The 25475-nt window shown below is 32.6% G+C and overlaps 2 protein-coding genes and 1 long non-coding RNA gene across 4 annotated transcripts; 2 read left to right on the forward strand and 1 right to left on the reverse strand.

Moving 5' to 3' along the window:
- Window positions 1-844: 844 nt before the first annotated feature.
- LOC123690935 lies at window positions 845-3004 on the forward strand. The gene is made up of 2 exons (XM_045635095.1): window positions 845-1086; window positions 2766-3004. The coding sequence occupies exons 1-2, from the start codon at window positions 906-908 to the stop codon at window positions 2939-2941; spliced, it is 357 nt and encodes a 118-aa protein (XP_045491051.1). The 5' UTR covers window positions 845-905; the 3' UTR covers window positions 2942-3004.
- A 544-nt stretch (window positions 3005-3548) lies between these two features.
- On the forward strand, window positions 3549-25475 carry LOC123690934 (superoxide dismutase [Cu-Zn] 2-like). Of its 2 annotated transcripts, XM_045635093.1 has the most exons (5): window positions 3549-3637; window positions 18579-18654; window positions 19063-19275; window positions 20057-20307; window positions 24809-25475. In XM_045635093.1, the coding sequence occupies exons 2-5, from the start codon at window positions 18592-18594 to the stop codon at window positions 24915-24917; spliced, it is 636 nt and encodes a 211-aa protein (XP_045491049.1). In that variant the 5' UTR covers window positions 3549-3637; window positions 18579-18591; the 3' UTR covers window positions 24918-25475. The 2 variants fall into 2 exon arrangements, with proteins under 2 accessions (XP_045491049.1, XP_045491050.1); XM_045635094.1 differs by lacking the exon at window positions 24809-25475 and having other exon boundaries at window positions 3554-3637; window positions 20057-21771.
- LOC123690936 lies at window positions 23460-24571 on the reverse strand. The gene is made up of 2 exons (XR_006751350.1): window positions 24233-24571; window positions 23460-23751 (listed from the first exon to the last, which is right to left on the reverse strand). It is a non-coding gene; the product is annotated as an uncharacterized LOC123690936 (long non-coding RNA).

The raw sequence follows: 25475 nt of genomic DNA on the forward strand, positions 1-25475 counted from the left end.
TCAGTAATAATAAGTACTTATACACCTGCTATGAAACAATTGTTTTAATGTTCGTAAAAAAACCGAATATTTTATGTTATTAGTGCAATAAAATTTCAAAAATGTCAACTACTTTGAAAATATTCATAAAATACCTACGTCTGAAATACTTAATAAATATTAGGAAGGTGGGAAATTTAAAAAATGAATAAATAATAAAAAAATTGTGTGAACAGGTGTTATTATGTATGTTTGTCTAGCATTATGAAGTTATTATCACGCGACGACCTTTAACTGAAAACAAGAAACATAAATTGTTTAAAATCTTAATTACAGTAATTAAAATAATAGTATTTTAAAACAATTTATGTTTCGTATGATTCAAAGGCTTGTTTATGTATCTATTGAAAGGTCCCGGGTTCGACCAAATTTAGAACCATGTTAGGGTTCGATCAAGGGTTCGATGCAATTTTATCGTAGGAATATCTTGTACTGAACTTTTTATAAGTCTATCGTAATAAACAGCCATTTGAAAAAGGTTCCACTGTTCACTCATTGAAATAAGATTAATTGGTTATTGGGCCACGTATTATTACTTACTAAAGTATAGTTAGTAGGTATTTTAGAAGATCGTATCTTTTGTAGAACTCAGGAATCCTTCAATCCTTGGTCCGGTTCCCAGTAAGAGCTTACTAAAGAAATAGAGTAGAGTCTATAAAGCCAGAGCGATACTTAACTAACTCCTACTTCAACGTAACAACCACGTAGGCAACAAATTGGACAATGGACGTGCCTTCAACATCCACTACCACCTCCTTACACACACATTAAAAAAAAATAACACACGTCAAACACTTGTCAAAACACAGGCGCGTCACGCCGCAGCTTATGAAAAAAGAAATAAAAAACATCGCTATGGTGTCGTAATGAACCGGGACTTCGTGTACGACCAGAACAGACCAACGGTATGGTCCCGAGCTGGTAGTACACTCAATAAATGGCTGTGGGGTGCCCTGTGTTGTGGGGTGCCTGGCATACCTTGTTACTTCTGTACCTGCTGCGAGAAACTTGATGATGGCATGGACCGGGATAGGCCTACAGTGCATCGTGAGTTATGATAGCCTAGAAAGCAGTTTAGGCATCTAGATACGTAAATAATGCTCAGGGAACTTTGCTACTTATGATAAAAATGTATAAATTGCGTAGATACAGTCAGTCAGGGTGGTGAAAGGGTGATAGTAAACAACTAACCAGATTTTATATCTATAATCTGTCAAATGAATTTTCAAGCGTTTAAAAAACCGGAATCTATAAAATGAAAAATTATTTACAGTTTTTAAAGTGTAACTAGAGTTGTTTTCAATCACCCCTGTTCCCGGATTGACTATTATTTCACGTGTTAGACAGATTTGATAATAATGAATGTAATTTTGTCCATTATAGTAATTTGATTTAAATCTTGGTGTAACTCATGGCCATTGAGATATTTTAATGATATTATTTCAGTAATCAGGACGTGAAAACTACTTATTACAATTTAATCATTTTTAATATCCAATATAAGTCCTTCTTATTCTGTATGTTAGTTACAGTTTTTAGCTTCTTCCTTATTCTTAAATTTCTAAAGAAAATATTTTAGATAGCTCCATAAATGTTTAAGAGACTTGGGAGTGTCGGTAGATGCCATTAAGTAGTATTTAATACTCGTAACTAAGTAGTTGTATCTAATAATTTAAAAATGCATAATATTGGGATACATTTCGGTCACGGTTATTCACAGTTTGCCGTGCGTTAGCAATTAGTAAATAATGACATGGTCACGTGTTCTGTAGTCTGTACTCTGTGCCTATGTATTTGGAGAACAGTAATAATTACAGTTCAGGATGTAGTGCTGTCTCTATGCTTTGAGTTTTATATCCAGGGAAATAATTGAGGAACAATAAAACATATTTGAAAATCAGGTAAAAGAAAGATATAAAAAAAAATTGGTTGCCTGTAAAGTCGGTATACGGGCGAAAGTTTTACGTGACAACGACTTTTTATGTCTGTCTCTCTCGCTCTTAGGCGGGCTAACCATGCCCGCGTGCCTCTTTCGGTGACTCATCGTAACGTTACCGAGCGTTACACTTTTTCATAAGTGACTCCCAGCCGCAACCTAATTTAAGACGTTGTCACGTCAAAAATAAAAAATATTTTAAATACAAAAGAGTATTCTGAATGTGTATTATAGAGCCGCGCATATAATATTTTAAGTAGTGGACAAAAAGCTCTTTATAAAAGTTGTTACGGAGGTATTTAAACTACGTAATGTTTTGTTCTCATACCCAAATCAGATTATACTCATCACGTTTCTCTATGATAACACATCAAACATAGATATGAGATAAACTGGTAGAGCCGCAGATTAGTTAAATGTACCTGTGTTTTATCGCAAATCGCGATACGTTATAACTTAGTTGTCTGAATCAGAAGGTCGTTTTGGATCTGGTCATGGCCATGGTAATGTTATCTATATCATTACATGACCGGACGATCGTTATCCCAATCCTTATTTAAATAATGTATTTAGCATTAATTGGCCATCAGGCGACCCACTATAAGCACGAGCACAGAAACTCTTGTCAAAGTATTCATATCACAATCTTCGAGAATTTATATGCGAAGTTTATGAGGAACTAATTATAAATTGTAATGATAATATATTCATGCTCACTAAGACGATAGTTTTCGTGTTCGCGCTTCAGCTCCTTTGCCAACTCTCATGTTAAAAATATTGTTTATTACAGAAGCGACAGCGACATCCGAACGTGCCTCCCGTCCACACCGACCGCACGCGCCTCGCAGTAGAAAGTCTACTCCAGAAATGCTGTCTGCCGTACGTTGTGCCCTCTCTCAACTGCAGGGCGAACCAGCGCCACCACTACCAGACTCTGACTCCAAAGGACACAAGGAACCTGGTTGAGAGCTGAATAGATTGGAAGAGCCTCTTGTGATACAGTTGATCGAATAAATGTGTTCGATTGTGTTGGTGTTTTTTATTGACTGTTGGGGAAGACCGTTAGATTGTATTTGCAATAGGCTAGGGCTGATTGCCAGTTGCCACCTAAATGTGTAATATACTTATAAATTTATTTTTAAACGCTACCTACTTTCTGTTATTAGTTTATATTATGTGAATTAAAGTGCCTTTTGTAAAAAATTATATTGCCTCTATGGCAAGACTCTATCTACTTTAACTCTATTTTTAGTGATCGTTTTTGTAGAGCATTTATTCAATATTGAAAATTTGCTCTTAAAAATAAGAGGCGTTTTATGTTACTATCTTGTTTATTTATTTTTCATCCATAATTTCATATGTACATAGAGCACAACTATAGAAAATTCATGTTCCTTTTCAAAATTTCTGGTTTATTATAAGGAATCGGTATATTTTGTTATTCAGTAAGTAGTAATTAGACATAGATATTGGTGCTAAATGTACGCCTGTATGAAGGGGTATCGAAGGAGGTTACACATATTATAACCTCGATTTGGGTCGCAGTAATTTCTTGACGATTTCTTATCAACAAGGCTTTCCACTTGAAGTCAGGTACCTACTGCAGTGTTGCGCCTGATCTTGTATAGTGTCGTGTTGTTTAGTGAAGTGTGTTTTTTTTTGGTAAGTGATTTGTTTTTAATTGCGAGGCGACTTTGCACAGATACAATAATTATTTATTACGTTTTGATATAACAATAGAAGAACTACGTCGCGAAACTTTTGTGTACGCAGTTCTTTTTAGATTAGTATTGTGTTGTTATGTAGGTAAATAATAAATTACTTTATAATAAAAATATTAAAGAGGCGTTCGTAGTCATAGTTAAATAATGGTAGAGCTGTTATGATTGGTTTTTATCAGTTTTTATAAATGTGTGTTTTAATTGTGAATTTTTCTTTCATTTACGAAATTTAAATCAATCCCTTTTGTAAGGAAAATTAACTATACTACCAGTTTGACTAAATACTGAGTGCATAAGATAAACAAATCACGTTTTCATGGTAACGTATGTAACTACATACGTTACTACTACGTACTACTTGTTTACTACGTAAGTACTTGTTTACATCATGTAGGTATTTAAGTTTTACTTCGCACATAGTTTGGTCCCTTAAAAGTATTAATCCTAATAAGAAAACAATACAGAATTTCTACACAAAAATTTCGACTTTTGATTGTTCTGTTTTAATGTGAAAGACGAGCAAAGGAATACATTTATTTACATAACGTTTATCACAGAACAGTAAGAACATAATAGAAGTGCTATAATGTCATCATTAGTATGAAAACCAGTGTCGCCAAACCCATACATTTAAACCGATAGTTATACAGTACACTACAAGTAAACTATGCCTTTGATTGGACAACTTAATTTGAGTAAAAACTGACTTAGGTTATAAATTCAGCATTTCAATATGTACCCTAACGAACCAAGTTACGGTTTATTTTAGTATAACATCCCTAGGTATATTAGCTGTTTTGTTTCTCTTTGCTCAGAAATTCCAAATTCGAAAACATTCAGCTATTCCACAACAGATGGCGTTGGTTTTCAATACATATAACTTTGAACCTCTACACATAAAGATAAGGTTGAAATTTGTGTCACTCTAAATTAATGACATTAACTTGACATTAACCTGATGCTATGCTCTAAGGGATGTCAGCCTTGTTATCGATAATTTACAAATAAATATATTTTTGTGCATTTTTTTTTCTTTCTATTATATGAGTATAGGATAATGTGTCACATTTTGGAGTATGTTTATTACTACTAAGTACGTCTTTTTATATTATTATATTTAAATAAAAAACGGAATAGAATAGTATAAATCTATATTTACAAAACAAACAGAAAATATGCATTATTTTAAATCTTGGAACTGCCGTAGGTTTGATGTATCGGTGGCCTTTGTTAGACTGCTTATTGCTGTTCGGCATCCAGTTAACTCGTCACGTTGCATTTATTATCCATTTCTCTTTTAAATTAGGCTCTTTCGAAAATCTATAAATAAATAGGACAAATGAAAGCTAAGGAAAAATAGAATAAAATTTAATATTTAAAATGTTTGTCTTTTCTAAAGTATCGATACTGTCGATATGCGCCACATGCATCACTAATCCGACATTCGTTTGTTTATTTCAATAAGAGCCAGCGCGCACGAGCAACTTTGTCTCCGCAACTATTTTGTCTCCGCAACTTTTTTGTCTCTCCACCCATGGGCTAGTATGAAAGTGCGCGCACGTAGCGACACAACTCCCCATACAATTGATGGGAGAGACAAAATAGTTGCGGAGACAAAGTTGCTCGTGCGCGCTGGCTCTAATATTCCAGAAAGTCTTGTTTGCTGTTCAATCTATATTAGTACTTATTTCTTATGTATTAAGGTTCATTTTGACTTAATATTTTTATAAATTTTTTACAAATTACGACAAGCGAAGTTGTAACATAAAATATATTTAAAATAAATTAAAATAAGACTTACCGATGGTATGAAATGCCTCGATTGCTGATATTATTTCGTCTGCTATCATTTTTCCACTCTAATACCGAACAACACGCTCTAAATAATGAATAAATATGGAAATAAGGTTTGACAGTTGACAACCGACTCGAATATTTTTCTGCGCACAACTGAGAGCGAGTTAGGTGATCTTACCTTACTAGTGACACGTGGGCCACGCCCACATCTCACTTCTATTATGTTCTTACTGTTCTGTGACGTTTATAATGTTATTTTGGAGTTTAGATAGTATGACTATGGTATGACAATGTGTATCTGTAGAATATTGACGTTAACTGGAATTTATCTATTAGAGGCTGCTCTTTTCGTGAAAAAACATTACAAGATCTTCAATAGTGCAGGGGAGAACTGTCAACTTGGACAGAGAGACCCGACCAGGTTGATAATACCAAAGCACAGAACAACTTTATGTAAAAAAAATGCATATATCATGGCCATAAATATATTTAACGCCTTACCTAAAAATATAAGAGAGCTACCGTTAAATAGATTTAAGTTTAAGCTTAAAAACTGGTTAATTGACAAATGCTATTATAATTTAAATGAATTTTTTGATGCAAATATGTAATAATTTATTATAATTTATTTTAATTTGATTTGAATCTCTGTCATCATCGCTAATAAAATGTTTATAATTTATATTAAAATTTTAAATTTAACAAGCACTGTAAAATTTAGTTAATGTAACTATTCGCATGCCAGCTGAGACTGGCGAATTGTGTACAACATGTTCTCTCATAACACCAATGTATTACCACTTTTCTTGCGAATAAATTCATTTCATTTCATTTCATAAGGAAAAACAATTTTAAAGGGTGTGTTTTACGCACATTAAGGTATGCAAAACTTATGTAATGGAATGGATGGAAAGCTTCAAAAATTACTTAATTTGGCTCTACCTAATTTGTGTAATGTCATCACACTCTAGTTTTCTATGTCTTATCTTAGATACTATTTTTTTATTTTTTATATTATAGGACATTATTACACAAATCGACCTAGTCCCACAGTAAGCTCAATTAAGGCTTGTGTTGTGAGTACTAGGCGACGATAAATATAATATTTAATAAATACATATATAGATAATAACACCCAGACCCAAGAACAAATAATTGAGTTCATCACACAAATATTTGCCCTGACCGGGGATCGAACCCGGGACCGTCGGCTCAGTAGGCAGTTACTTTACCACTGCGCCAACCGCGTCGTCAAATTATAAATATTGAAACCATATATCTGATAACATATTGAAACACATCGATTTTATTCAGGAATAGAGTTGGTATTACATTTCATACTAAGAAAACGATTGGAAGCAATTATTTCAAGACGTAGTAACTCTGCATCGGGTATGGAAGGTAAGCAAGTAACCATCATGGTCAGAGTATTTAAGGTCACTATGATGTATTACTTGTTAATGAACTTTAGCAACTAGAGCAAGGTGTTCGAGCTGAGACGAAATATCTTAATTGGAATATGTGGTACTTAGTTCCTTCATCTATAAGCACTAGATGATTATGCTTTTATAGATTAACTATTAAAATGAGGTAAAATTTGGCGTAAACAGCGTTTGAGCGTAAGATAGAGTTATTACTATCTGTTACGCTTTTTCACCGAAACCACTTGTGACTTGACCAATTGTGATGAAATTTTAATCAGATATAGACTTTATATAAATCATGACGGTCCAAGGTCATAATATTATATGAATAAATTATACTTAGAATTATATGATATTATAGCGCCATCTAGTATGGAAAAACTTGCAAAAACTTCGTATCATCCCTATTTACGAAAACTTCTAAGCCTAGAGCATAATGTATTTATTAATAACTAGCTTCCGCCCGCGACTCCGTCCGCGCGGATGTCGGTCTTCGCGTGGATGGTTTATTTCTCCATTTAGAGTAGGTAGTACCTCTGACAATAACATCTTATAAATATCTATTGGACCCAATTCCCAAATACGGTTAGGCCTATATATATCTATAATATATATATATATATCTATAATAATACGCAACGTGTGTTCGCGGTTCTACGGAACAACGTCTATGGATAAAACTGAAAAATTAAGATTATTTTTTTTCTACGTATTTTTCCAGGATAAAAAGTATCCTATTTTACGCCCAGGATAATAAGGTATAATTGTACCAAGTTTCATCGAAATCGAACTGCTAGTTTTCACGTGATGCCTTCACATACAGACAGACAGACAGACAGACAGACAGACAAAAATTTTTTTAATCACATATTTGGGTTTGGTATCGATCCAGTAACACCCCCTGCTATTTATTTTTTCAATATTTTCAATGTACAGAATTGACCCTTCTACAGATTTATTATATATGTATAGATTAATTATTACCTACATAAGAATAAAATAATTATTAAATTAATAGAGTGAACATTACAAGCTACCATACACTTGATATACACAGATGAGAGAGTAGCGAGGAAAAATATTCCACTCTAAGCGAACTTTAACATACATAAAAATTAACATAGAAATATGGGAAGAAGTATAAAGTAATAATGTGATATAAAATTAATATTTACTATTTTGTATTATCTGTGATTACTACGAGAAATATTTAATGCGTAGATATAACGTACCTAATGTATCTGTTGTTGTTACTCTTTGTTGTTATTTTTTTCTTTGCAAAATTATCTTTACGATAAAATTTATAGCCAGTGGAAAATAAATCAATTGACTGATTATAAGGATGTTTTGTTCATTATCTACAATGTTTACAATATAATGACTCGAATAAAGGAAATGTACTGCGACTTTTTATTTATCAAAGATTAGCGCCCCTCATGATTTTAAAAGAGCAACTACACAGATCCTTGCCGGCTCTGCTCTGTCTGTAGAAACTGCTTTCCAATACCAAACCAGTGGTAAATGGCAAATCTATTCTAATATTATAAAGCTGAAGAGTTTGTTTGTTTGAACGTACTTATCTCGTGAACTACTGGTCTGATTTGAAAAATTATTTCGGTGTTAGTAACCGAGGTGTATATAGAAAGGTTATTATAATATCATGACGCTGGAGCGGAGCCACGCGGGCGAAACCGCGGGGCGCAGTTAGTCTATGATATTATGACGATCCAAAAGTGCTTCTTGAAGAAGCCGAAGAGCAAATAAATGTTTTGAGTTTGAGTTTATTGACCCATAAGAAGATAGAGAAAGAAAATACTACAAACACCTGTTTTTTGTTACAGTTTATGATTTACAAATCTATACAAATATTATAAAGAGGAAAGGTTTGATTTTTTGTTTGTTTGTTTGTATGAATTGAATAGGCTCCGAAACTACTTGGCAGATTTGAAAAATTCTTTCACTGTTGGAAAGCTACATCATTTCTGAGTGACATAGGCTATATTTCATTTTCAAAAAAAATAGGCATCCTTACTAAAATTACGATAACGTAATCCAAGGTGTGAAAAAAATATCAAAAAACTACCTTACATCGCGTGCGCTGCGAAAACTGTTGATGATAGAACAAAATGATATACTACATTTTTTTAGAACACACCATTGTCTACAAAAAATCAGCGGCAGCATATCTCTAACTATTACAGTCATGTCACAATAAGCGTTTTTTTATTGAAAAAAAGAAATTAAAATACCACCGCTACAAAAAGCTCTTTATTTGTACCTTGGTATTAACCCTTATCAAAATAAATGATGTATTATTTAATATTATATAATATTTTAATAGCCATAAATATTACACTGTTTTTAGCTTTGTTGATTCTACACGTTGGGAAATGTAATACTTATAATAAATGCGAAAGTTTGTGAGGATGGATGTACCTACTCACTCTTTCACGCAAATACTACTGAAGATTACATTGAAATTTAGTATACATAATATATAGAGGGTAACTTGGATAAACATATATGTATATCCCGGAAATCCCACAGGAACGGGAACTATGCGGGTTTTTTTAAACGCGGGCGAAGCCGCGGGCGGAATGCTAGTTCATCAATATATTGCAATAGCAGTCGTTATGTCTTAAAATAATAGAATGTTTGAATAATAAAAAAAAAACAAAAAAAAAATGTTGTGTGGTTTTATGAAACCACGGAAAAAGTGAACCTTTTTTCACACTATAGACATTTAACTAAAAATTATCGTATTTGTACGATAATTATCGTACGTATCGTGCGTCACGCTACATGCGCTACACAGACCAAAAAGTTTGAGACGATGTAATAAAAGTTGCACTTTAAATATGTATTATAAACATTCGCATTTATAATATTAGTAGGATAAGGCACGCAAAATATATTATAACCTTCAATGCGGAAGGACTCGCGTGCATTACCTACCATTGAATAACACTTATTACTACGATTGTATTTAACACTGTATCTTATTGTTACAATAACACATGTTACATTTAATCTTATTATTATAAACGAGATTAAAACACACTGCAGATGTTCTACAGAATACGCCAGAGGTCAAGTCCGGAGTTTAGTCCTTTGCTAATAAAACCTGGTAATGTTTCGCGCTTGACAGGTTTATCCGAGAAATTGCAATATATTGTGCAATGAGAGAACCAGTTCATCTTCTTATTTCAGTTTGTGGCTTTTTATTTTCATTTTAAAAGCGATACATGTAGTCCATCTTCCGAAGTTTTAAATAGAGACATAAGCATCTTAAGAATTCATATAAATCTTATAACTTAACTAGGATTGTGAGGATTGTGAGGTATATACTATATACAAATTCGTGGTATATATTTCCCTCCCTTTTCAAACCCTTTTGAAGTTTAGTTATGATTAAAGCTTTCTGATAAAAGATGAAAATTCTCTACATTTTTCATCATAATTCTATGTTACATTAAAAGTGATTCACATCCATAACAAACAGTCAGATATAAGTACAAAGTTATTTATTATAGCTTTTAAAGTTTTATTGCATAAATATCTTTCTATATCTGAATAAGTGGTATAGACAGCTACTGTCATATCTGACAGAGGGGAGCTAATGGCTCTAGGAAGAAATAGGTTATTAGCAGCTGTATAATGTAGGCAATGTAGGTATACATGTAGTTAGTTAACATTATCAAAATATCATTAACATGTCAAATATGACTAGAGAATTGTGTTGATCATTATAGGATACCCAGACAATTATTTTACATACATACATTTTGTAATGGGTTTATATGTTGAAATACGTTCCGTAGGTGATAGTTTATAAATATCAGTCTGTGATAAATTTGTAAAGTTAATGTTTTTCCCTGAAAGTAAATATTTCACAATGTTTCGTCTGTTTACTTAATATGTAGAAACCAATGCAGCTGTTTATTTATTTTAAGTATAGCATCAGACAAATAAATATGATTATTTCATAACAATTTCAATTTTAACAAAACTTCCCTTTATTTTGAAAGTCATTTCCTCAAGGGTCCAAGATTGTTACCTATTTAGATGTTCTATAATAAAACAGATCAGAAGTTGTATTTTTGATGAAGATGTTCTTTATACTTTACAATTTTTTATTACTTATCCGAATTTTAAGATTCCATTGCAAGTCATTGCAATAATAATAAAAAGTTGTAAGGTATATAAAACAAGTGAGGACTTTTTTCCCTTATATTAGGCGTCGTTTTTTTTGGGTAGTTTTTTGTTCTGTCTTTATAACTTGTTATTTGGGTGTGGCTTCTATGGAAGTTCAAATTACAAATACAATAAACATGTTATACTGTTTAATCTTGCTTAACTGATAGGATCAAACGAGATCAGCTAACTACTTTAGAATTGCGTAAATATGTACATTTAGTTACATAAATCTCATGTGATAGGTATGCAGTAGACAGGCGAATTTAAACTTGCTCATGTGAAAAATGAATGTAAGTCTGTTTGTATGTAGTTGTCAGACTCTATCTGTTGGGCTCTAACTCTATAATATTACCTAGGTACTCTAAGTTTAGAACAAAATTACATAGTAAAAAGACATTTTTTAATTTAAATGCACAAGCATATTTTGATCAAATTCGTCTGATTTTGGACCAAGAGATGGATTATATAGTTTGACGTAGTAACTATTTAGTAATGTGTGGTTTGACTGTGTATCGATATTTTATACAGGTGATGTCACGCGCTGAAACCAGTATACATATTTTTTTTATAATAATTATTAATTAAGTTCATTGCATTTCTATTCTATTCGAAGTCTCATCTGCACTCAGTTGGACAGTTTACAAGTGACGGCATAGTGCTGAATCTTATTATTTTATGCTCTTCTATCGTTCTAGATAGGTCACCTGGTGGTTCAAATGACCCATATTTTTTTTTATATACCGGCCTGTAGTCTAATCAATTGACTTCAACCAATGACTTCAATGCAACTTGTCTTGACGCACACGCAAAATCAAAAACCAAAATAAAACAAACATTGACAACTCACGTTCTAGATTAAACAACTTTGGATTAGCAATGAAAATAATTTGTTTACGACCAGCGAGTAAGACCTATTCACTAAAACCCGTGGCCCCATCATTGAAGCGGTTGGACCACATAGTTTTGGACGGAATACAGTGGGGTTTTGGTCGGTAGGAATCAGACATAACCCACGGCGCTATCCCCAGAGACCGTGTATTTATGAAAAATTTCCCTACTTAGAAAAAAAAGACCTATTTACTAGTATAACTAGGGAATAATACGGGTCAATCTCGTGTGTGTGAGGGGTCAATATAGACTGGTCATTTTGTATGCGCTCTGAGGAATTGTAAATTGTACCTCGCATTCACTGTTTGGAATCATAGAGGTAAGTCGTGTTTGTAATATATTGTGTTTATTTTAGACCCTAGGGTATATAACCGTGTGTAATAAATATTGCATAATATTTGTTAAAATGTAAAAGTACCTAGTGTGTTAATTTTTGGTAAATAATAAATATGTACTTAGTTTACGAGGATTTTAATAATTATAAGAACTTTTGGATTTAGTTGATACGTAGTAAAAAAATAAAGTGTGTGTATATATTTTATAATGCTTTTGTTATTTTAGGTGTTATTAATTTTAAACTAAGAGAAAATAATGAACCGTAAAATTACTTTTAAATTTCATAGATTAAATTAAATTATTGAATTGATTTTATAGAAACAGTTTTATTTATCACAAATTCACAAAGATAAAAAGATGAAGAGGTATAAAATTCTTCTAAATATTACCATTGCCCAGTAATTAAAATTAATATCATCGACTTTATAAAAGCAATCTCATTAACAAAATATCGATTAATATTAAACTTTTTTTTAGAAATCGTTTATGATATAGTATCTTTACCAATATTATTAAGCTGAAGAGTTTGTTTGTTTGTTTTCGAACGCGCTAATCTCAGTAACAAGGTACCTACCTATTTGAAAAAATTCTTTCGGTGTTAGATAGCCCAGTTATCATAGAAGGCTATAGGTAAGATCACGCTAAGATCAATAAGAGCGGAGCAATGCGGTTAAAACCGCGGGGCACAGCTGCTAGTGTATTTCACAGCTTTTTTTATAAATTTAAAGTTATTATACAAATATTATTCATTCAATTCTTTAAAAGTAGAGATTTAATAGTGGAGATAAAAAAAATGTTTTGATGTAGGTAGGTATACAATATCAGGTTACAAAGTGTTTTGTAATGTTATCTTAGAGATGTTTTCGTAATGAGATGGAATGGTAACCGGCTTTAGCTGCACATGTTGCCTTTCTCTACTATCTGAATATATTTGGTAGAAATGTTATCGAGTTTGTTTAGTATTTGTTCTTATCTAAATATAAAACTAGCGGTTCGGCTTAATAGCTTAGAGCACTTAGGTTTTACATATCTATACTAATATTATAAAGCTGAAGAGTTTGTTTGTTTGAACGCACTAATCTCGGGAACTACTGGTCCGATTTGAAAAATTCTTTCAGTGTTATATAGCCCATTTATCGAGGAAGGTTATAGGCTATATTTCATCACGCTACGGGTAACAGGAGTGGAGCCACGGGGGTGAAACCGAGCGGAGCAGCTAGTTATACCATATCCAACGAAAGAATGTTTGAAATCGGTAGTTTTTAGATTATAAGTAACAATATCAGTACTTCCTGAGATCAGCTCAACAAACAAACAAACTCTTCAGTTTTATGTTATACCTAATTAGTGTAAAAAAACGTGTATAGGTACCTACGTATACAATATAAGTTATTAGAGTTAATTTGTTTACGCTTTAAAATCTCAAAAAAATTCATCCAATATAGAGCTCTAACTTTTATATTATATAAGATGTTTCAAAGATTGTTTTTATCGAGTTTCCTTATTTCTCATCAATATATTTTATTGTGTCACGAAAAGCAGAGAAGTGAGGCAGGTAGATAGTGAAATTATATTAAAACTTTAAAAGCTTTGCATATAATTTAAATACTAACTCGTAGTTACCTAATGTCTCTAATGCCTCCTCCACACTACTCGCGAAGTTCCTCGGCGAAGTACTCGGCCGAAGTTGACTGAAGTCCGCGGTGCTACACTACACACTCGTTCAACTTCGCGAGGAGCGCATACGTTCATATTCAGAACGAACATCAGGTAACTTCGTGCCCTTTGACTCGGGCGCAAAAACCGACAACAAACGGAAGTAGACCGAGGCGAGGTAAAGTTGGACGAAGTAAGCCGAAGTGCCTCTCTACATTATTGTATTCGTCTAACCTCGTTCAACTTCGCGAGTAATGTGGAGGAGGCATAATAATTTAATTTCATCTTTTATCAAAAATTATAAAATAGACTATGCTTATTAATTTGTAAGTAATTGAATAAGGAACTCTACTTTTTCCTAAGGAAACAACATCCTTTATTATGTACTCTACAGAATATATTGTATCATCAGGAAAGTCATTATAATTCCCTTGTTCATTTGACCTTAAACAAATAATAATCTCCAAGCACCTTTGCATTGAATCGATTAATTTTTAACGTTATTTCCAGGAGCTAAGATTTATTATTGACTAGCGGTCCGCCCCGGCTTCGCCCGTGGTACATGTTTACGTTTTCTCTCCATAAGAACCATCCTCGTACTTCAAGGAATATAATAAAAAAAGAATTATCGAAATCGGTTCAACCGTTCTCGAGTTATGCGCTTACCAACACATTTTGCGATTCATTTTTATATTATAGACTAGCTTCCGCCCGCGACTCCGTCCGCGCGGATGTCGGTCTTTGCGTGGATGGTTTATTTCTCCATTTTGAGTAACTCGGACAATGACATCTTATAAATATCTATTGGACCCAAATACGGCTAGGTCTATAATAATACGCAACGTGTGTTCGCGGTACCTACTACAGAACAACGTCTATGGATAACTGAAAAATTGAGATTAATTTTTTTCTACGTATTTTTCCAGGATAAAAAGTATCCTATTTTACGCCCAGGATAATAAGGTATAATTATACCAAGTTTCATCGAAATCGAACCGGTAGTTTTCACGTGATGTCTTCACATACAGACAGACAGACAGACAGACAGACAAAAATTTTTTTAATCACATATTTGGGTTTGGTATCGATCCAGTAACACCCCCTGCTAGTTATTTTTTCAATATTTTCAATGTACAGAATTGACCCTTCTACAGATTTATTATATGTATAGATTGTGATTGTATTTTGCTTATTTTGTTTACATGCACTTGCATGTGGAACAAAAGATCCAATGCTTTCAAAATGTTTTATTCATTATGCAATCTGTGTAAAATTATTTATAACTAGCTGTGCCTCGCGGTTTTACCCGCATTGCTCCGCTCCTGTTGGTCTTAGCATGATGATAGGCTTCCTCGATAAATGGGCTATCCCACACCGAAATAATTTTTCACATCGGACTAGAAGTTCCTGAGATTAGCGCGTTCAAACAAACAAACAAACTCTTCAGCTTTATAATATTAGCATAGATCTGTGGTATTTAAATGTTCATTCTTTATTGTTGCCTCTCTCCGATTGCATTCATGCGATTTCAATAGATTGTTTATGTGCAACACAAAGATCTTCGTGAGTCGTGACTGTTTCACATAATATGGTTAATCCATTATTTGTGTAATTTATTATGAATTGGAATACCTACCTAATAAATGTCTATGTTTTACCTTATGGCTTCACTCGCGCTATATTTTACGGTTTCAAGTCGTTACCTATTTTAATAATATGTTGAATTTAGTTGTGTTTACATGAGATCAAACTTCATATCTGCAGTTTCTGAGTCATCATTTTATAAAAAAGTTCAAAAGTAATGTATTTATTCATTAATATTCCATAAAAGTACCTAGTACATACAATTAAAAAAAATTAAATTAAAAATGACACTATAAAATAGGAGGAAATCCAGTGATACATTTTTAAATTAAAATGCATTTATTATATTACTAGCTGTGCCCGCGACTTCGTCCGCGTGGAATAGTGACTGCATAGTAGTTACCTACTACTTAACTTTTATTGAATAAACATGTCCTAACATAAATAATTAAAAGAACTGTTACTAAAATTTAAATACTAAACTGATCTAAAAAATAAAAAAATAAATGCCTAATTAATTTTCTACGTAAAATTAATTTTAAATTATGTCATATTATTTTTTAGGCACCAGGAGGGAGAGGAGCAAATTTATTTACCTTCCTTCCTTGTATGGATGCTTTTGACAATATTATATTGTGCAGCAACTGAGTGCCGAGACAAACGTCAAAATGTAAAGGAATAGAATCCGCTATCGATAGATACTAATTGACATAAGCGTATGATGTTTTGCTAAGGATTTGTTCACCCTACCAACGACGACGACGACCACGAACAAAATTTTCATCCAGTCGCAATTTAATAAAATTGTGCAAAACACAATTAGAATAAAAAATTAAAATTACCTGTCGTTCTGGTGCTTGGAAATTTTTTTTTGAGATCAATGAATGAAAAAATAGATTTTTCGTAGAAACGGTGGCTCCTAGAAATGTAATAAACGGATGAACCGATTTCGATAAAACATTACTAATTGTAATTCACCCGTTATGGACATTCATTTGATATATCACTAAGGTATATTTGACAACATTCGTTTCTTTCATTCCCACTTATACCTATTTATAGGTATAGTAAATGGATGAACCGATTTTGATTAAATATGTCTAATTATACTTTACACGTCATGCCCTTTCATTTCATATGTGACTTGAGTCAAAATTCACTTGTTTTATTACCTACCACTTTTATACCTATATCAAATAAATGGATGAACCGATTTTGATAAAATTTGACTTATTTTTACTGATAGGTCGTTCACTTTCATTTAATATATCACTAAAGTATATTCGACAACTTTAGTTATTCTCATTCCCACTTTTACCCCTATATACCTAGGTACAATAAATGGATGAACCGATTTTGATACAGTTTATTTAAGAACCAGCGTCGGAAAATATGCTGCCTAACAAAAAAACATCATCTAATTCGGATTACCTGCTAGCGAGCTACGGTGGCACAAACAGATACACACACATAGCGGTCAAACACTTATCAGTTATCACCCATATTTTTGCATCGGGGGTTTATAAATATAATACGACATAACTTAAAGGATATTTTATGTATAAAATTTACCTAGAAATAAGTATAATTTTAATTTGACCCCTCCCCCCTACTACCTCAGCTTGCCCCCCCACCCTTGGGGACTTTTGATATGATCACTTGGACATAACTGTAGCGTATAACAGATAACTTACGTTTTATCGTACACTGTATAGTGTACCATAGAATGCCTTAGCAAATGTTCGCCGTGAGTACTTAAATGGTCATAACTTTTTTATTTATAAACCGATTGACATGAAATAAACACCAAATGTTAAATGAAGATTACCACAATATATTAGTGAAAACCGCATCTAAATCGGATAAGCCGTTTCTGAGATTAGCGTGTTCAAACATACAGACAAACAGACAAACGGACAAACAGACAAACAGACAAAAAAATTTTTAACTACAGTTTTAGGTTTGGGATCGATTTAATAATAACCCCTGCTAATTTTTTTTTACATATTTTCATTGTACAGACACCACTTTTCTAGAATTTTATTATATGTATGATGATGATGATGATGATGATGATGATGAACTTTATTCGTCCCCTATGTTCTCAGAATATATTTTAGTCATTTTATGATACCTAGATCGACATTTGGAGGCGGAATATTCTTCTTACATTCACTTATTACATCATCTGTGAGATGTTGATAAAAAAGATAAATCCAAGATAGTATACTGTTTATTCAAAATACTTCAATATCGTTGGTATTTGGCAGTATCAATACGTGATACATACCTATGAAGGTATTTATATAGAAACGTTTTAAATTCACATACTAATATGAATAATAGAAGATATTAGCAAAAGGTGTTTTATTCTTAGTAATAAATAATACCTACGGATATAGTGAAGTAACTAGGTACGATTTTGTTTTTTTTTTTAACAGTTTTGCGATAGAGTTTGTAAAGCAATAGAAGTGATTTGAGAATCTCCGGATTTTTTAAGCGGGTTATTTGTGTTTGTTTTGTTAGACTAGGTTATTTGTGTTTGTTTTGTTAGACTAGGTTATTTGTGTTTGTTTTGTTAGACTAGGTTATTTGTGTTTGTTTTGTTAGACTTGTTGTCTAACCGTGTGTGTTTCATTATTAATGTTAAATTTGTGCATTTCACACTTATTTCTACGATGAATACTGTTGTAATAGTTCGCTTTGACGTCTAAAAGGCGTAGTGATCATGTTGTATTGAGTAAAATTATGCATAATTTGTTTTGTTAGTGGACCACGTTTCCATACGGGTTTTGACTTTTGTATGGTTTTGGTTATGGAGGGCATTCTTTATTAAAATGCAATAATTATAAATATTTGTAAACTTTCCAAAAATTCACCAACCTACGCCATTGTATAACTCTTAACCTTATAGTTCAAAGGTTTAAAGAGTATATGTAATAGTCTTCACTATAAAAGTGCAGCCATAAATAATATTATGAAGAATTGTTTTATTTACAGATCCTAAGTGAAAATGGCGATTATTCTCTTACCGTTGTTAGCAGTGCTGGCCGCTGTTTCAGCACAATATGATCAAGTAAGTGCTCTTATATTATTATCTAATTTATCATTCTTCTAACAATGCACCTAATATGTGAATAGGTATATATTATTCAATTTGTATTATTGCGCACAATTATGTAAAAATAGTTTCAAATAATTTGTGCCATAAATTTCTGTAACCTATTTCAAAAATATAATTACTTATATCTAGATCCTGTTGTAAGATTCTCTTCCAACATTCTACTAAATGTATACTAGAATCCGTTAACTATAACGATTTAGACTTACAAACAATTAAACAATTTGTTATTTATTATTATCGCTGATCAAACATGGGTTGGTCGTTAATCGCTATCATAAAAAGATTAAAGAACAAGTTTATTTACCATTTGTTCCGCAAATTTAATTTACCAATATCATTAACATACATTTGTAATTTCAGGCACCTCTCCAAGCGAAGGTGTTCCTTTCTGACCCTTTACGCAAGAACGACATCCATGGTAACCTAACGTTTACCCAAGTGGACGCTCATAAGGTCAGGGTAGAGGGTGTGATCGTTGGTCTGCCCCCTGGCCAGTACGGCTTCCATGTACATGAGAAGGGAGATATTACAGGAGGATGTCTGTCTACGGGATCCCATTTTAATCCTGAGCATGTAAGTTTGGTTATAGGGTAAGATATCTATTGCAGGATAATGGTTACAAGCTGAGGTAACAAGATATTTATGGCAGGACTAGCTTACCGCCCGCGGCTTCGCCCGCTTTTTCTAAAACGATTTGAGATTTAAATCGAAAAATTTTCCTATCTCTCAAGTTGGATCAAACTGCACATGGTGTGCGAATTTTATTATAATCGATTAAGTGGTTTAGGAGTCCATTGAGGACAAACATTGTGACACGAGATTTATGTATATTAAGATATATGAAGATAAATATAATTTTATAAGTTTTGCTATCTTTAGGGCAAGTTATACCCCAGTTAAGATTACGTATGTGATAGTAAACAATAAATGATACAAAAATATGTTAATAATTCGACTATCAAAGATATTATCAGCAAGTGATGAAACCGGCCTTAAGCAAAATTAGCGTAATTTACTTTAATATGGTTTGAAAGCGATGTTTGTATGTAAAATACCTATTTTTTGTTGTTGTTGTTTTAAATTTGAATTAATGTAATAACCATTAACCCTGATTCTTGTGCATTAATATCTTTGTAAATTGTGTCTTTTATTAGTGTACAAAGAACCGATAATGCAATATCAAAGCGAGTTTAACTAAGAGAAAGATAGATAACAATTGGATAATAATGTGTTAATCTCGTACATAGCCAATGTATTTAATAATAAACATTGTAAGAACACGTGTGAAAGCAAGGTTTATCACCATAACCTCTTATTGTCCTATCATTTATTTATGATAATATTTGCTTTCTAGAAAGACCACGGTCACCCCAACGATGAAAATCGTCACGTCGGCGACTTAGGGAACATTGTCTTTGACGAGAACTCTGTAGCAACCCTGGACTTTGTGGACAGTGGAATAGCTCTATATGGACCGCATTGCATCTTAGGAAGAGCTGTGGTTCTTCACGAAAAGGCTGATGACTTCGGCAGAACTGACCACCCAGATTCAAGGAAGACAGGCAACGCCGGGGGACGTGTCGCGTGCGGCGTTATTGGCATCTTGTAGGATATTATATTAATTTGTTATAGTTAAGAAGTTCCTCTTGTGAAGTTTATAATTTTTGTTCAGAGCATTATTATGTATCATATAAATGATGTAGTCCAATTCAATGCCATTCTTTAAGCAGTTGAGATTATTAAGGCTTAAGTTTTGTATCACGATTTATATTTCACACTTCAACTTAGTCGTGCTTGAATATCAAAGGCTTAAACATAAATTTACTAATAGCACAGAATATATAACAGTACATGCTAATAGACTCACTATTTAACGTTCAAACAAAATTGTATAGAATATTTAATAGATAAAGCTCTGATGAAAACAACTTCTTAATGATATTATTTAATTGTGTATAAGGCCATTATTGTATGTGTACTCTCATAAGTTAAGATCAGCAAACATAAAAGAAAATTAATAAACTTCATAAACATTAAACACAATATAGTACACGCAGCGTATTTCCAAACTATACATAGCCAGAACGCAACCATAGGAAACTGCTCGTGTATACTTTGTAATGCTGTTTTTAAGTTTGTTATTACACGAATTTTGCGTACTGATCGTGTATACTTGCTTCTTCGTTCCAAACTATACACGATCAGTACCTACGCAAAATATAACTAAATATACCTACTACACCACTTACGCTTGAGCGAAATAATAAATAGGCGTAGGCAATCATAGACTTGTACAGCTATATCTATCTACTTTCATTCTTCTTGATTGATTCAGTAAAATATGGAATAAAAATATTATTAGGTGAGCTTAGAAAAATAAATAGGTAACAGATATAAGGGTTACCTATGGGTTAGGTTAGGTTCGTGTTTTTTTTAACTGCACAAAAATAGCCCGCGGAGCGGGGCTCCGTCGCCTCGCAACCGTCTTCTTCTGGACTTATTAGATTCTTACATTTTAGCACTATTGTCAATTGTAAGTCGTGCTGCATAGTCGGGAACGAAGACACAAGCATCCTCGATACAAAAAATATACGATCAGTACGCAACATTACATACACAATACACATGCATTTTAATAATAGATTTCAAAACAGCAATACTATAAACGTAATAATATAAACAAACAATAATATAAACGCGAGCAATGGAAAGACGCCGCGCTTACTCCGACACATACACGATTAGTCCGCATGCGTACTGGCGCTGTATATTTTGGAGCGTTATTCTTACTTACTTCACTACAAAGTATACGCGAGTATTTGCGTACTGCTGTTGTATAGATTAGAAGAACTTTGTAAAAAAGTTATTTCCAAACTATACGTGATTAGTTTCATACCGTTGCGTACTGGCCTTGTATAGTTTGGAAAGACGCGTACACGCACACTAAATGCCAATGTTTTTTTAATAAAACCTTCTTATTCTGCACTCATAAATCTGTTAAAAATGATTAGTTTCATAAATAATGGTAGTAAATAATAAAAAGAACAAGTATTCGTTCCCTCGAATGGATATTCTGTATTCCTGTATCCTGAAGTCCTTTCCTATCCTATTTTAAATTTAGGTTCGTATATCTCACAATGCCTTTTATAGATACCTAGTCAACTATAATAATAATTTATGAAAGGGATGATATTTTTCAACTTTATTCAGTCGTTACCTACGGATAACTTTTTAGCTGGTTAAATGACTCTTAATTTTCTATAGCAGCAAATCATATCTGCTAACTTTCGATAGCAGTATCCTAGTACTGAAATTATGAATAAATGAAGGAATTAGACGCCGCGGCATTGTGTGCTTGAAATTCGTAATCACTACATAGTAAAAAAACAAAGTCGCTTGCTCAGTCCCTATGTCCCTTTGTATGCTTAAATCTTCAAAACTGAGCAACAGTATATGATGCAGTTTTTTAATAGATAGATTCAAGAGGAAGGTTTTAGTATATAATTTATTACACAGCGGGCGAAGTCGCGGGCGGAAAGCTAGGTATAATATAAATTTCAAATTTCAAAATTTCAAATTATTTATTTCTTCCTTTTACAATAGGTCCTTAACTTATTTGTGATTGGAACACTCCTAGTAAGCAAATAAATGCTTGTGTCAGGAGGTTCCGCTCTTCCTTAACACTATTAGACACAGAAACAGAAATAAAACAATATGAATGAATTCAATGCAAAAACACAAAAGAAAAGAAAGAATTTAATAAAATATCTGTATGAGTGTGTGTGTGCATGTGTGTGTGTGTGTGTGTGTGTGTGTGTGTGTGTGTGTGTGTGTGTGTGTGTGTGTGTGTGTGAGAGCACGTTTATTTTTTATATTGGAGCAAAGCTTCGGTATCTGAGTAGCTTAAGGGTTTCAACCATTCCGTTAATACTTTTTTACAGTTTTTATTGAGCAATTTACCTACATTTAATTTTTTATTTATTTTATTATACAAGTTTGAAGATTGAGCAGCGAATTGTGTTTTAGCAAAGGATGTTTTAGTATGCGGAATTTTAATAATATCATTTCTTCTTCCAAAATCAAGCGTAGGATTAAATAGCAGGTTTTTGTGAGTTTTTAAGACAGAGTTTAAAATATATAATTTTCTAACAGACAAGAGACCGCAATGTTTATATAAATCTTCTGTAGGAAATCTAGTTGGTTTGTGGAACATGACCTTCAATAAGCATCGCTGGCTGAAATTAAAAATTAAATTAAATTAAATTAATTTATTTTTCTCATCCCAAATGAACAATCACACAGCACATTGTATCTTAACACTAACATTAATTGTGAGAGAATAACGAGATTGCATTCCAATTGATAGCAAAATGATGCTACGGCATAATTAGGTGACGTTCAAAACATTACAATAAATACTGCTAGAGACACTTGAGAAAACCCTAAGTCAAAGTTTTCTACCACCGAAACACGCGGGTTCGAATCTCCTAGTGATCGATTTTTTCCTATTCTTTAAAAATGGTCTCAAGTAAATATTTATCATCTAAATGATCATAATATAAGATACAAACTTGATTCAATAGTCGGCATATGATATATAGCTTAAACAAACATAAAATATATAGCTTAAAAAAGAGCACAAAAAGCTGACTACCAGTTTTCTTTCTTACCTTATTCCTTCGTCCCAATCTAGGTAATTATGGGTTCTTGTCGTGAACGCAAAATACTTACACCCGTATTCACAAACAGTACTTCCCTAAGTAAAGCATCAACACTGTGCCAAGGGTAACACTTCTCAGTGCGTTCCATTCATCGAGCCTTTCTATTCATAGACAAAACTTAAGTAATGCTTGGCAAAGCAAACGCACTGCGTAAACTGGCGACATGTGATTGGTTCATTTGTATTGCTAAGTTCATGGTAGAGTTTGACAGGAGTAAATGACAATGACAATCAATTCGAACCGTTTGTTTAGAAACATTGTTCATTTGATTTGTCGTGGTAATTTTCATATAATAAGCTTACACTTAAAATGTCGCAGCACCACGTGACTGGAAATAAAAAAATAACGTTACGGACGCAATGTGGTCAGAGAAATTTTGTTTTACTATCTTCACAAATTACCTAAGTTTAAACATTGTAATGTTATTACTTTGCTATTATGTATGTAATTTTAACTTGGTTTGATATGGCATATTGACTGGCAAACTAAGGAAAACTTAAACGAAAATTTTGAGTGACGTATAAAACAATATGAGTACATAATTGTATTCCAGTTCTAAGAAAATACCATTCACCACGTCGGAAAGGGAACTAATCGTGGCTCTAGTACGAGACCGACCCATTATTGAAGACAAGCGAACTAATTCAAAAAATATTGAATTAAAAAAGCAAGCTTGGGAGGACTTGACTGTAGCCTTCAACTCACAGCCATATATTATATATAAACAACATCTTTCAAAAATCTATAACGTTTTCTAAACTCTTCCGAACTATAGTAATCAAATCAAATCAATCTTGAAAGTCCCGTACCACTTTTCTTGTTATTATTGTCCTTTGTTCAAATATCCTATCGTTAATATAATTACGAATTCTTCTTCACTGCTATAATCCATTTTGACTTTTGAGGTCGAAAGTAACAACAAATTAAGACGACAAAAAAATATAACTTCACACGTTTTGTACACGTGGCCTGTTTTTGGTCTACTATGCGTTGTCTAAAGTAGCTAACGAAGTTGCTTAGCTGTGCGTTCAGTTTATCGAGCGCATAGTGCGCTTCACCACTTAAGTATTGTTTGTGAAATGATTTTGCTACCCCTATGCGTCCATGCCTACTATGAGACCTCACAGTAACGTTTGTGAATACGGGTGTTACGCACTAATGGTGACCCATAGAAAATTCGACGTACGAAAAATAGTAGTAATAAATTTAAAAGGTACAGAATTTTACGTACCTACGAATCTTAATAAATAAAATACCTATGATAGAATGTGAAAATGGCAACTTCACAAAATGTGATGATAATTTATTTTCTAATTCTTCGTTCTGAAACTTCCATGTCTGAAGAGATCTATGGCAAAATTAAATAAGATTTAATTAATTTTCAGTGAACCAGTGGAGGGTTGGTTTAAATCCGGTGCAGCATCCGTTACAGCTTCCTTCATCACAACAAGAGTTTTTATTGTAGTTTTTATTAATACAAGAAATAGCATTTAAGTAATTTGATTTAAGCCGTAATAAAAATTTTTAGTTGTTAGTTTTTATGACAAAGTCGACTTTTATGATATTTTGTTATTCATTTTAATGTCACCATTTTTTGTATGTTATAAAAACAATTGTATCATTAGTTATATGATTGTTTTTCAGTATTTGATTATAGTCGTATTTCTAGTCTTAAGTCATAATTTAATATATTAATTATTAATTTAAGAATAACACTTTTTTAAATTCTATGTAGTTGCGTTAATAGGTACAACATATTATTTATTGCATTGTAATGACACAGAAATATGGATACCTATTTCTTTGCTAGGTATTGAATATCATTTTATATTTCTGACCTATACCGGTTTAAATTGTATCTAATAACAAACCTAAAATACAATTTTTCATGTACTTATATTCCTTAGTGTGCGATTTACATGTTTAATAGAGGTTCGTACTTAATATTGTGTCAGTATTTAATTGTTAAGTATACTTTTTGAATTTCTTATGTAATTTAATATAATTCGTAAAATTGAATTGTATCGAAATATATTATGATTGCGTTATAGA

This window comes from Colias croceus, chromosome 4, assembly GCF_905220415.1.
Source record: "Colias croceus chromosome 4, ilColCroc2.1".
Classification (NCBI taxonomy): domain Eukaryota; kingdom Metazoa; phylum Arthropoda; class Insecta; order Lepidoptera; family Pieridae; genus Colias; species Colias croceus.

Bases quoted from the DNA above. Each gene is read 5' to 3' on its own strand.
- LOC123690934 (XM_045635093.1), top strand. From the start codon at position 18,592: ATGGCGATTATTCTCTTACCGTTGTTAGCAGTGCTGGCCGCTGTTTCA. The intron at 19,276-20,056 runs GTAAGTTTGGTT...TTTGCTTTCTAG, and splicing joins CCCATTTTAATCCTGAGCAT to AAAGACCACGGTCACCCCAA. The intron at 20,308-24,808 runs GTAGGATATTAT...ATTAATTTTCAG, and splicing joins TGCGGCGTTATTGGCATCTT to TGAACCAGTGGAGGGTTGGT.
- LOC123690935 (XM_045635095.1), top strand. From the start codon at position 906: ATGAACCGGGACTTCGTGTACGACCAGAACAGACCAACGGTATGGTCC. The intron at 1,087-2,765 runs GTGAGTTATGAT...TGTTTATTACAG, and splicing joins GGATAGGCCTACAGTGCATC to AAGCGACAGCGACATCCGAA.